The sequence below is a fragment of the Asparagus officinalis genome, chromosome 8, assembly GCF_001876935.1.
Source record: "Asparagus officinalis chromosome 8, Aspof.V1, whole genome shotgun sequence".
Lineage (NCBI taxonomy): Eukaryota > Viridiplantae > Streptophyta > Magnoliopsida > Asparagales > Asparagaceae > Asparagus > Asparagus officinalis.
Window position 1 is genome coordinate 81,002,136 of NC_033801.1, and position 11,780 is coordinate 81,013,915.

At 34.6% G+C, this 11,780-nt stretch overlaps 1 protein-coding gene across 2 annotated transcripts in view; it reads right to left on the bottom strand.

Annotated features, from left to right (window-relative positions):
* Nucleotides 10,394-11,780, bottom strand: part of LOC109851476 (DIS3-like exonuclease 2) — a 14,199-nt gene continuing 12,812 nt past the window's right edge. The window contains exons 7-8 of one of the 2 annotated variants that reach the window (XM_020421616.1): nt 11,389-11,723; nt 10,394-11,082 (exon numbers count right to left, since the gene is read on the bottom strand). In XM_020421616.1, coding sequence (XP_020277205.1) covers nt 11,064-11,082; nt 11,389-11,723 — 354 coding nt within the window. In that variant the 3' untranslated portion in view covers nt 10,394-11,063. Of the gene's footprint in view, nt 11,083-11,177; nt 11,288-11,388; nt 11,724-11,780 lie in introns of those variants that run through there. The other variant, XM_020421617.1, reaches the window with a different exon arrangement.

Here is an 11,780-nt window from a genome sequence, read left to right on the forward strand (position 1 = left end):
ATATATTTCACTAAATACAATGTCGTACAGCGATATCTCTAATATCCAATCTCCTAATTCAAAGGCTTTGCCCTCTTCTTGCTCGTCCTTTTGGTTTATTTTGGATGGCAAAGAGACAATATTGCACTGTCCAAATGGAGGGAAAAGAAAGAGTTATCGAAGTTCACATGAACCTAATTCTCAAACGATGCGCAAGAAATATATGGAAATAATTTAGACCAGACATTGCAAGATCAGATTTTTCAATCAATTTAGCATGATATATAATATATAATCTTCCCATATTAAGGCCCAGTTTAATTAGCAAAGAGAAGTGGAGGAAAAGGAGGATCACAAATCTCTGGTTATATTTTGATAAAAGTTATATTTTGAATTTTCTCAATGGAAAAACTTATCTATTTATACAAACAAATGATATGATTTTAGCAAAAAAAAAAAATCATTTTTCTCAAGGTTCTTTTCGTCAGAACATTATAACTCCCTGGTTCATCCACCAACAACAAGAAAAGGCCCCTAAATCAAAACGCTAGTTTACAAACCTGAAAGAACTATTAAAAAAACATAACTCCAAACAAAATGCTCACTCTTAACAAAACTCCCAAAAAAAACATAAGCTAACCGAATCCAAAAACCTAGATATTTGAAACATAATAAGCGTGACAACACGAAAAATACAAGAAAATGAGGATATGAACTGCTCATCAAAATTATTCCTTCAAGTATAACGGAATAAATCATTTTTCAGTTATTATAATAAAATACCAACATACATATCAAACAACAATTTTGAATACACTTTCATTCTATCATGTACACAAAAGCTCTTTAGCCTTCTCAAACTCCTTGTAGAGCATCTCATTAATTATGGTTATACTGTAAGTTAAAAATATATGCACACGATAGAAGATAATCACAATACCCTTGTCTATTATTGACCTTCAATATTGGAATGAAAAAAAAATCATATCCCAAAAAAGCAATACATGTCACAGGCAACGTTTGTAAGCATAGGCTATGTACGTTTCTAATTATGAAATATCCACGACATGAAAAAGCGGTTCAAGTGCAGCATCCTACAGAAAAGTTCACATCTTCATTCAAAAAAGGACAAATTTTTGAAACCGACCTTTTTTCAACTTTATTGGGCAAAATCGACCACATGGGAAAAAAATAGGCAAAACCGACCCTTTTCAAAAGAAAAGGGTCGGTTTTGCAACTATGGAGGTTTTACGAAGTGCACGGGACTACTAGTCCCGTGCACTTCGTTGTCAAGAGAGATTGCTGGAAACAAAGTGCACGGGACTAGCAGTCCCGTGCACTTTGTTTCCAAGAGCCCTTCAATTCAAATGTCTAGTTGCCTTCTATTACCTTGGAAAGACCTCAACTATTCCCTTGTTTATAGAAGAAAAATGGGTATTGGTTACTGTTTCCATTGGCTATGATGCACGCGAAGGTCATCATCTTAACCTTCCCCATTTTATCAACTCTCTCACATCAAGCTTGACAATTTATTATATAATGTTGGTTCGGTGGGGGGCAATGAGCTTTCCCTAGCTAGCAATTCACCAATTGATATTTGCGTATTGGACAACATAAGGGAAAATTCAGTTCGAGTACATCTTCATCCCCATTTCTTTTAAGCTGGAAACAAAGTGCACGGGACTACTAGTCCCGTGCACTTCGTTGTCGAGAGAGCCTGCTGGAAACAAAGTGCACGGGACTAGTAGTCCCGTGCACTTCATAAAACCTTCACAATTGCAAAACCGACCCTTTTCTTTTGAAAAGGGTCGGTTTTGCCTATTTTTTTCCAAAACCGCCGATTGCCAGTCCGACCTAGGCTCCCACAGTGCAGAGCAGACCAAATCCTTCGTCGGTTTGAAGGGGGAGGATCGGAGGAGGGCTAGGGTTTTGAGATTGGGGGTGGGTTTTGAAGGTGGTGATGAGATTATGAGGAGAGAAGGGAGGATGGGGTCATCATTAGAAGAAGAGACGGGTTCATTGGAACTGGGGAGAAAATGGAGAGGAGGTGAGCAGGGATCGGAGGAGTTCTTTCTTCTACACATTTTTTTGATGATAGGCGGTGTGGTTGTGGGTGAGGGAGGGTATGAGAGGGTACGGGAGTGGGTGAGGGAGCTGTGCATCTTGAGATTGTTTTTTTCTTTTTTCTGATCCAAAGAGAGTAAATTATGAAATCTAGAATACCCTCGGTCCCAAAACAAATTTCAAATGTTAAAAGGACAAATTTTCAAAACCAACCTATTTGGATTTTTATTCCCAAAAAACGACCCCATTCAGTTTTATTTGCAAAAACCGACCTGGTTTCAGCCTCAGCGCTGAAACCAGGTCGGTTTTTGAAAAAAACTCTCCGAAACTTCACGGGAGTTGAACTCCCGTGAAGTTTCATAGTTCAAAAAACTTCACGGGAGTTCAACTCCCGTGAAGTTTCGGAAACTTTTTTTCAAAAACCGACCTGGTTTCAGCGCTGAGGCTGAAACCAGGTCGGTTTTTGCAATTATTTTTGAATGGGGTCGTTTTTGGGGAATAAAAGTCCAAATAGGTTGGTTTTGAAAATTTGTCCAATGTTAAAATGAAAAAAAAAAACTGAAAAGTGGATGGCAAATGCGGAAGAAAAACAAAAAACCCATCCAGCTTTTATACAATGTACTAGTTTTTACACACGTGCAATGCACGTGATTTAATACCATGATTAAGTATTTTTGGAAGTTTGTGCTCACTTTTTTCTTTAAACTCTTACATCCCGATTATTTTTTTATGTTTGTTTAAATAGGATACACCCAATTTAAATTTTCATGTTGATATTTGAATTGACAAAAAACAAATATAATATAAAACTAATTTGAATTTTCATATTATTTTTGACCGATATGAAACTAAGCTTTATTTGAGAAAGTATAGCATTGCAAAGTGAAAAATATTAAAATAGTGTTATACAAGGAAGGTGAATATTTAAAACCAATATGGCAAAATGATTGATTTAAAGTATGTTAAAACGATGCAAAAGAGAATATGAAGTTTATTCCTAATCATTGATAGACTTCATAAAAAAATATAAATTAAAGATTAATGCTAACTCTAGTATACTTTTATATAATAAAAACATCCACATAAGAATATAAAAGTACTGAAAAAATTCATGAAACTCCCTTCTAAAGATTCTTAATTTCACTCAAAATAATTAAACTATTCTATAAAATATTCATAAAATATTGTTTTTATTTCTTCTATTTTACTTTTTATTGGGTTAAGATTAATCCTTCTTCGGGTTTATCATTTATCATTTCTTGGACAATTCTAAAGTATTATCTTCATCATCTACATCAATTGTGACATCAGGCTAATTTTGTATTTTTATGCTATTATCTTTCCTGGGCTCGTTAATTTTTTATCATCTCATTTAACTTTACAAAGAAGTCAAATGTACTTATGATGTTCAACACAAACTGCTCAAAATATAGACTTTGATTTTTTTTTTCTATTTCAATGAGAATAAATATTAATTTCATATATACATAATTCTTTGTGTTCCTAATTTATTATTTAAATAAATTAGAAGCTATCTTTTTATTTTCCTCTAAAATGAATTCTTCTGATGTGCATCCAATAAGAATTTCTGTTATTTTAATAATATTACCTTTGCTCTATCCCTGTCATTTTCCATAAAGATCTAAACTAAATACCTACATTATTCATTACCAATTTCTCTTAGATTATAACATTAATATTTAATTTGAAGAACACAGTATGGAATTTATGAATACTTACTAATTTTTTTTTATGTCTTCCATGGAGATTTTTTCTTTGATTAGGATAAAGTTATTAAATTATTTTTTAATGTAACTCATTCAGTGCTTCATTAATAGATATGTCTTATGTTAATGCCAATTCAAGTGATTCATTGACGTTTTTTGAATTTTAGATTTATTTCCATCACTTTCTCATTTGCAATGGAAATAACTTAATTCTTTTAAGGTTATCTCTAAATATTCTAATAGTTTCTCCATATGTAATTCCTTGTATTCTTTTACCCTATAAATATTATTAACGTCAAAGATTAAAGTTTCTAAATTAAAATCAATTAATGCTAAGGTATAATATTATAGTGTTTTATCATTTCTATGGATTTAAACATCTATCAATTAATGTTACGAATATATTTTGGCTACCCCAACTTATTACTAAAATTATATGAAATTATTTTAATTTATATAGTGCCGATAATTTTTAATCTATAATATTTTAAAAAAATTTATCCATTAACCGGATGTTTTTAATCAATTCTTATTGTTTTTATTTACCAGTATCAACTTAGACTATTCTTAGATGCTGAAAATGGATAGCAAATCCCTAAATTAGAAATTTTAATATATATATGAAAAATATCAAACAATTATACTTTTCTTTGCCAAGTTTTAAATTTTTAGCCCATTTTTGTGGTTTTGAACTTTGAAGGTGTGATTTATAATTTTTAAAATTTTGAAAGAGTTTTTAAAAAAAATTACTTTTAAGTTTGGTAGTTGTAAATTCTATGTTTCATGTGTTGGTGGTAATTTTTTAAATGTTAGTATATTTCTTGTAACTCTAAAATTTTGAGGGTATCTTTTGTAATTATTAAAACTATAGATTAATTTTAAAAAATATTAAATTTTAGCGGTCTACCAATCGACGAATTTAATGTGTGCTAGTTAAAAATTTTGAAAATTTAGAGTTTTTTACGATTTTTAAATTTTGAAGGAGTTTTTTAAATATTTTGAGGTTAATTTTAGCAAATTTTAATTTTTTAGGTGTCTAAGGGTAATATCTTGAATTCATCTTATTTTATTTACAAATTTTAGAATTTTAGGATGGCTTTTTATAATTTGAACTTTTGAAGGTGTTTCTATAATTTTTGAGATATTGAGGGTGTTAATTAAAAAAATTAAATTTAAATGTCAAAAATTTTAGGTGTATCATGGTAATCTCTTGAATTCATCTGTGTTGTTTGTAAGTTTTAAAATTTTAGAATTTTAATGTGCTTGTCTGTAATTTAAACTTTTGAGGGTGTTTCTATAATTTTTGAGACATTGAGGTGTTAACTGTAAATTTTAAATTCTTTGCAAACTGAAGTTAATTTTTTAATTTCATGTTTTTTATTTTAAGTTTTGAGACATTTGGATGAGTTTTATAATTTTGAACTTCTCAGGATATTTTCTGCAATTTTAAAATTTTTATGGTTTTTTTGCAATACTTCATGTATTATAATATATTATCTACTTGTAATTTTTTTATCTTAATTTTTTGCAATACTTCATGTATTATAATATATTATCTACTTGTAATTTTTTTATCTTAACAAACTAATATCATTTTTATGTTTTATATATTTTATTAATATTAGTTTTTTTAAATTGTTAAGCTAAACATGGTTCACATAGGATTAGGATAAGATATGATTATGATTAGGATAGATTATGATATAAATAAAATATTCAAAATAGTGAAGGGTAATATTGACCATTAAAAATTAGAATTTGATTATAGATAATGTAGTTCAAACTATAAAGGGGTATATTTGTCTAAAAAAGATTTTCCGAACTCGTGCTTTTAAAGGGAGTATGATATTATCGTGTTGATCCCAAATTCTCATTTCACCACTTCATATTTCTCTTCTCTTTGTTTAATGATGATGATGATGATGATCAATGTGAAGGTTTTCTTTTATGAGGCTAATCCCTCTTTTCTTGTTAATTTTCTCTTTTATTTTTTATTCCTTTATAGTAATTTCTTTTCTATTGATTATTGGTTTAGATTTACATTCATGTCTTGTAGAGTATATTTATTTTCTTGTCTTTATTTTATTTTATATTTTTAATTTATAGAGTAGATTTATTTTCTTGCATAATCTAGATTTTCATTTCTTTTGCAATTTAGTTAGATTTATTTCTTGTTCATAGTGTAAATTTCATTATTCTCATTTCTCTTCTTTGTAATTAGTTCGTATGCTTTTCATTTTACTTTTTTGTTATTATTTCTTAAGATGTGAAACTAATTCTTATAGGAAACTGCCTAATTTCTTTTATATTATGTGAATTATTCTCTTGCACTTAAAATGATCATGTATAGAATAATCAACTAGAGAACTAATTAGTAGAAGAAGAATTTGATAATCTATGCTTATCTTGAGTAGTTTGATAGGTTATACTTATGAATTCTAGAATTACTATCTCGTTGTTGTTCTTGTCATGACTCATGAATATTAATTTTGCTTAGATGATAATTTGATAGGTTATACTTTCTTTAAATGGTTTGATAGTTTATGCTTAATAAATCTAAAGTAAAATGTGATAAAAAAAGAATAGTTTATATTTTGTAATTGAGATTAGCTAGTGGATTCAATTCTAGATTCCTCGTATCTTTGATTGAATCCTTCATCTTTTACCTTCTTGATTTTTCTTTTAATTTTTTATTTTTCTTATTTGTTTCTTAATTTTATTTCCTTCATCTTTCATTCTTTCATTTTTTATTGTATTTATTCTTTTATCATATTGACTCTTCATTTCTATCCTCTCAAAATCTCATTTTATTGACTTTTGCACATATTCACAACACTCCTCATATCTCTCCACAATTACATGCAACCATCGCTCCTAATTATCACACACATAACATAAGAACCGATTCTAATTATTTCTTACAAACAAATAATAACTTGATTAGTTGTGCACTTGCAATTTTTGATACATATTTATGCCCCCACCAAGTTTTTGGTCTCTTTCAAAAAAAAACAAATAAGATGCATCAAATTAATCTAATCAAGATTAAAGAACTGCAAAATCTTGGGGAAAAAAAGCTAACTCCTAATGTTTTTCAAGAACAGTTTAGATGAATTAATTCTTTGTTATGTAACTCAGATATTAAAGATGGGTCTAGAAATTCAAAAGCTGCTAAACAAAAAACATGCTCAAGATTGCCTCCTAGAGGCACAGTTACACTTAGGGGGCCAGGAGAGATCCCTGATCACAGATTCTCCATTGACTGGTACTGCTCCCTTCTTTCATTTTTCGTTGTTTATTGTCTTGTATTAATGATGTTCAATTTTCAGGCATAGGAATCTCGAAATAATATCTGAATCCACAAAACAATATACTCCAACTGAATCGGATGTTGGGCACCAGCTAGAAGTTAGGTGTCATGCTCTTCATTCGTTGACAGGTCATCTGCTTGCAGAGGTCTCCATGGCTACTGCAGCCGTGCGCGCATGCCCAACTGATTTTTCATCCACCGCTTTCCTACCGATTGCTGATTCTTTAAAAGAACCCCTACGAATTTTAACCTACAATGTTCTATCACCATTAAATATAAAGATTGTCCAGCTTGGGCATTAGATTTATCATTTCGAAGAAAACTGATTCTCAAATAGCTAACCACCCTCAGGCCTGATGTAGTATGTCTACAAGAAGTGAGTGTTGCTCCTAAAAATTTACAGTCCTCAACTTAACTCTAGGATCTATAACTGCTCCCATATAAAATAGAAAACACATCTCTTCAAAACAAATTAATTTTTTTTCTTCGATTTCTTTAATAATATTTCTATTTCTTCGCTCAAGAAATAATTCGCTAACAATGTTAAGTTAATAAATTGACAGATGTGATTGTCTTTTTTATATTTTATCAACGTAAAATATAATGGGAAAAATGTGTTCAGACCCTAAAAACAGAAACTTCATGTGACGAGGCCCGTCATAGTTTCCCTCATGTGAATCAGCCCCTTGAAGTGTAACACTTTGTGCTGCAGCCCCCTTTTAGCAATTATTACATATCAGCTAAACTAAAATCCCCAAATTATCATTATCCTCTCTCCTCAATCCCTCAGACCCAACACTCATCTCCTCTCTCTCTCTCTCTAAAACTAAGTGCTTTCTCAAGCTCGTCGCCCTGGCCCTCATCCTCCTCGCCGTCGCCGCCTCCGCTTAGGCCCCCAAGTCTCCCCTCTAGTTCGCCGCCGCATCCCCCCTTCCTCCGCCCATCCTCGTCGCCGTAGATTGTCGCCCTACCCCCTCCCCCTCCTAGAAACTATTGCGCTGCCAAAACAAACGTGTACAGTACAATTATGAACACAATTTGCAAACTAAACCAATCAACTACAACTACAGGAGCACACACCATGGGCAAGACACGTTGTCACTACATCCACGACAGGTGGAGCTCAGCTTTTAATCGATTCGTTGTTGTACTTCTCTCAGAGGTTGAGATGATGAAGGAACGATTCGTAATATTCGAAGTGATATAACGAGAAGTAGAAAATGAGCCCAAGTGAAAGGAAGATACCGTGTGATAGACAATATAAAGGGTTACACACCGACGAAGATGGTGGTGAAAACGGAGACCGGAGGTGGCCGGAAAACGCGCGCGAAGTCGGCACGGCGCTGTTGTTTTCTGTTCGCTGCTGCCGTCGAACGATGTTTCGGACGTTACCGAGAGAGATAGAGAATGAGTTAAAGCGTGATACAAATTGGAGGTGATAGGCAACATGTAGGGCTACTCATCAAAGAAGAAATCGGCGGAAACAGAGATTGGAGGTGATCGGAAAGTGCGTGTGAAGTCGGCACAAAACTACAGTTTTCTACAGTGCAATTTCTCACCGTTCGGGTTTGTTCTTCGTTATTCAGAGCTTTTCGCCGATGTCCGCGCTTGCCAGAGGTGCGAGGAGGTTGTCGGGGTCGTCGGGGTGTCTCAGTGGGCTCCGCCGAAGGTGGGAGGAGCTTTTCTCCGTTCCCAAGAGCCTAGAACTAAGATGAATTAGAGCTAGAACTAGCTAGAACTAACATGAAACGGGCTAGAACTAGCATGGGACGAGTTAGAACTAACATGAGAACCCAAGAGCCTAGAACTAAGATGAATTAGAGCTAGAACTATCTAGAACTAACATGGGGCGGGTTAGAACTAACATGGGGCGGGTTAGAACTAACTTGAGAACCCAATAGCCTAGAACTAAGATGAATTAGAGCTAGAACTAACATAGGACGGGCTAAAACTAACATGAGGCGGGTTAGAACTAACATGGGACGGGCTAAAACTAACTTGAGAGCCCAAAAACCTAGAACTAAGATGAATTAGAGCTAGAACTAGCTAGAACTTACATTAGACGGGCTAGGACTAACATGAGGCGGGTTAGAACTAACATGAGATAAGTTAGAACTAACTTGAAAGCCCAAGAGCTTAAAACTAAGATGAATTAGAGCTAGAACTAACATGGGACGGGCTAAAACTAACATGGGTTCTCAAGTTAGTTCTAGATAGTTCACACGATATCTTCCTTTCACTTCTCTCAGAAATTAAGATGATGAAGGAACAATTCGTAATATTCGAAGCGATATAACAAGAGGTAAAAAATAAGCTCAAGTGAAAGGAAGATACTGTGATAAATAATATAAAGGGCTACACACCGGTGAAGACGGTGGTGAAAACAGAGATCGGAGGTGACCGAAAAACGCGCGTGAAGTTAGCACGGCGCTGCTGTTTTCTGCTCGCTGCTGTCGTCGTCCGATGTTCGGACGTTACCGAGAGAGATAGAGAATGAGTTAGAGCGTGATAAAAATTGGAGGTGATAGGCAACATGTAGGGCTACTCATCAAAGAAAAAATTGGCGAAAACAAAGATTGGAGGTGATCGAAAAGTGTGTGCAAAGTTGGCACAAAACTGTAGTTTTCTACAGTGCAATTTCTCGCCGTTCGGGTTTGTTCTTTGCTGTTCGGAGCTTTTCACCGTTGTCCGGGCTTGCTGAGGTGGGAGGAGGTTGCCGAGGTCGTCGGGGTGTCTTGGTAGGCTCCGCCTGAGGTGGGAAAAGTTTTTCTCCGTTCCCAAGAGCCTAGAACTAAGATGAATTAGAACTAGGACTAGCTAGAACTAACATGAAACGGACTAGAACTAATATTGAGCGAGTTAGAACTAACATGGGACAAGTTAGAATTAACTTGAGAGCCCAAGAGCCTAGAACTAAGATGAATTAGAACTAGAACTAGCTAGAACTTACATGGGACGGACTAGAACTAACACGGGACGGGTTAGAACTAACATGAGAGCCCAAGAACCTAGAACTAAGATGAATTAGAGCTAGAACTATCTAGAACTAACATGGGGTGGGCTAGAACTAACATGTGACGGATTAGAACTAACATGAGAGCCCAAAAGCCTAGAACTAAGATGAATTAGAACTAGAACTAGCTAGAACTAACATGAAACGAACTAGAACTAACATGGAAAAAATTATCGACCGATAGAGTAGGAAAATTTTAAAATACAAAGGAGCCCATAACTGCATAACATTTCGTGTGGGAACGTCGACCCCAACTAATCCATTTTCAAATTAAATATCAAGAGAAAAACAAACAAAAAGAGAACTCAAGCAGCATATCGTTCACCTGCTTTAGGAAATATTATAGAACAATTCACATTATAAAAAACGATCTATCGTTAACCTGTCTAATGATTTTAATATATCGGACCTCGCAAGATAAAATCATGGCAACGGCATAACATTCAAAATGACATCGGTTTTTTCGTTGCACATCCTGTCAAGCATCTAAATTGCATATAAGTCTACAGATTCCATATGCATTTCCATTTAGATCCATGGAATCGTCCGAACCTAAATATAAGATACTTGCCCTAACCCACAATCCATGCCTCATCTTCTGCCGCAAATGCCGTTGCGGCCTTGAAATGTTTTGGTCGTGTGAACTTTTTTACCGTGTAAATTACCCTGGGCCTCATAAGGCTAACATTACTTGGCTAAGAATTAATTGTTTATGAGTAAACTATAAAAACTTTAAAGCTTACTCCAGTAAGTACTTGGAAAATAGTTGCATTCCCTTTTCTGTCGTAGAATCGGAGAATAGTTACATTCTCTTCTCCATTGTAAAGTCTGTGTTCAGACACCCGGCTCGATCTGCTTCCTGTATGATCTCATATGGAGGGCCTTCCGCTGTATTATTTTCTTCTCTCAGTAAGATGACAAATTTGGCATTCATCTATCAATTGCAATCACCACCACGGCTCAGCAGAAGTTAAATTTCTCCAGATTCTCTACAAGATACGCATAGAGTAAGAAGTCCACCAGTTCATAACAAGGTGGTCTAGTTTCCCAAAACAAGAATAGGTCGCACTCAAATTTCTCTAGGTTCTCCAAAATATGCATATAATTTGAAGAGGAAAACAAAGTGAGAGGACATGAACGTGCAAGAAACCCACCAATTAAAAACATAGTGGGCTGTGGTAACAGGAAGATTACCTACAAAGGGGGGAAAAACATGTACATATTCAGTGAAATCGATTAGAACGTCAGCGTTCCAAATCTCCCTAAGCTCCACCCAGGCTTCTCCTAAAACTCACCTGAAGTAAGAGCACATGTACAATCTAGCACCTATTTCCAGTGGACCATCTTCTCCTCCAATCGCATGAAGAGCCACAGGGACAGTGGACAAAAGGCTTAATACAAGAGGGAACATAGCAGGACTCGTCTCGTTCTTTTCTTCTGATTCTGCTTCATTTTCTTCAGGCGGGTAAATAACCAGAGCCACATCATCAATGGACCGAAGCTTCTTCCAGTTTCCGACCTTTCGCTGAAATCGTTTAGCCCTCGGTACATCCAACACCAGCGAGGAAGTTGTCGGGAGCAACTCGACAACTAAGCTCTCCACTTCGTCGTAGTATATACGCCTCTCAATCTATTTGAGTACAAAATTGCACAAAGTTTAAGGAAATGAGGGAGGGGAGGGGGGGGG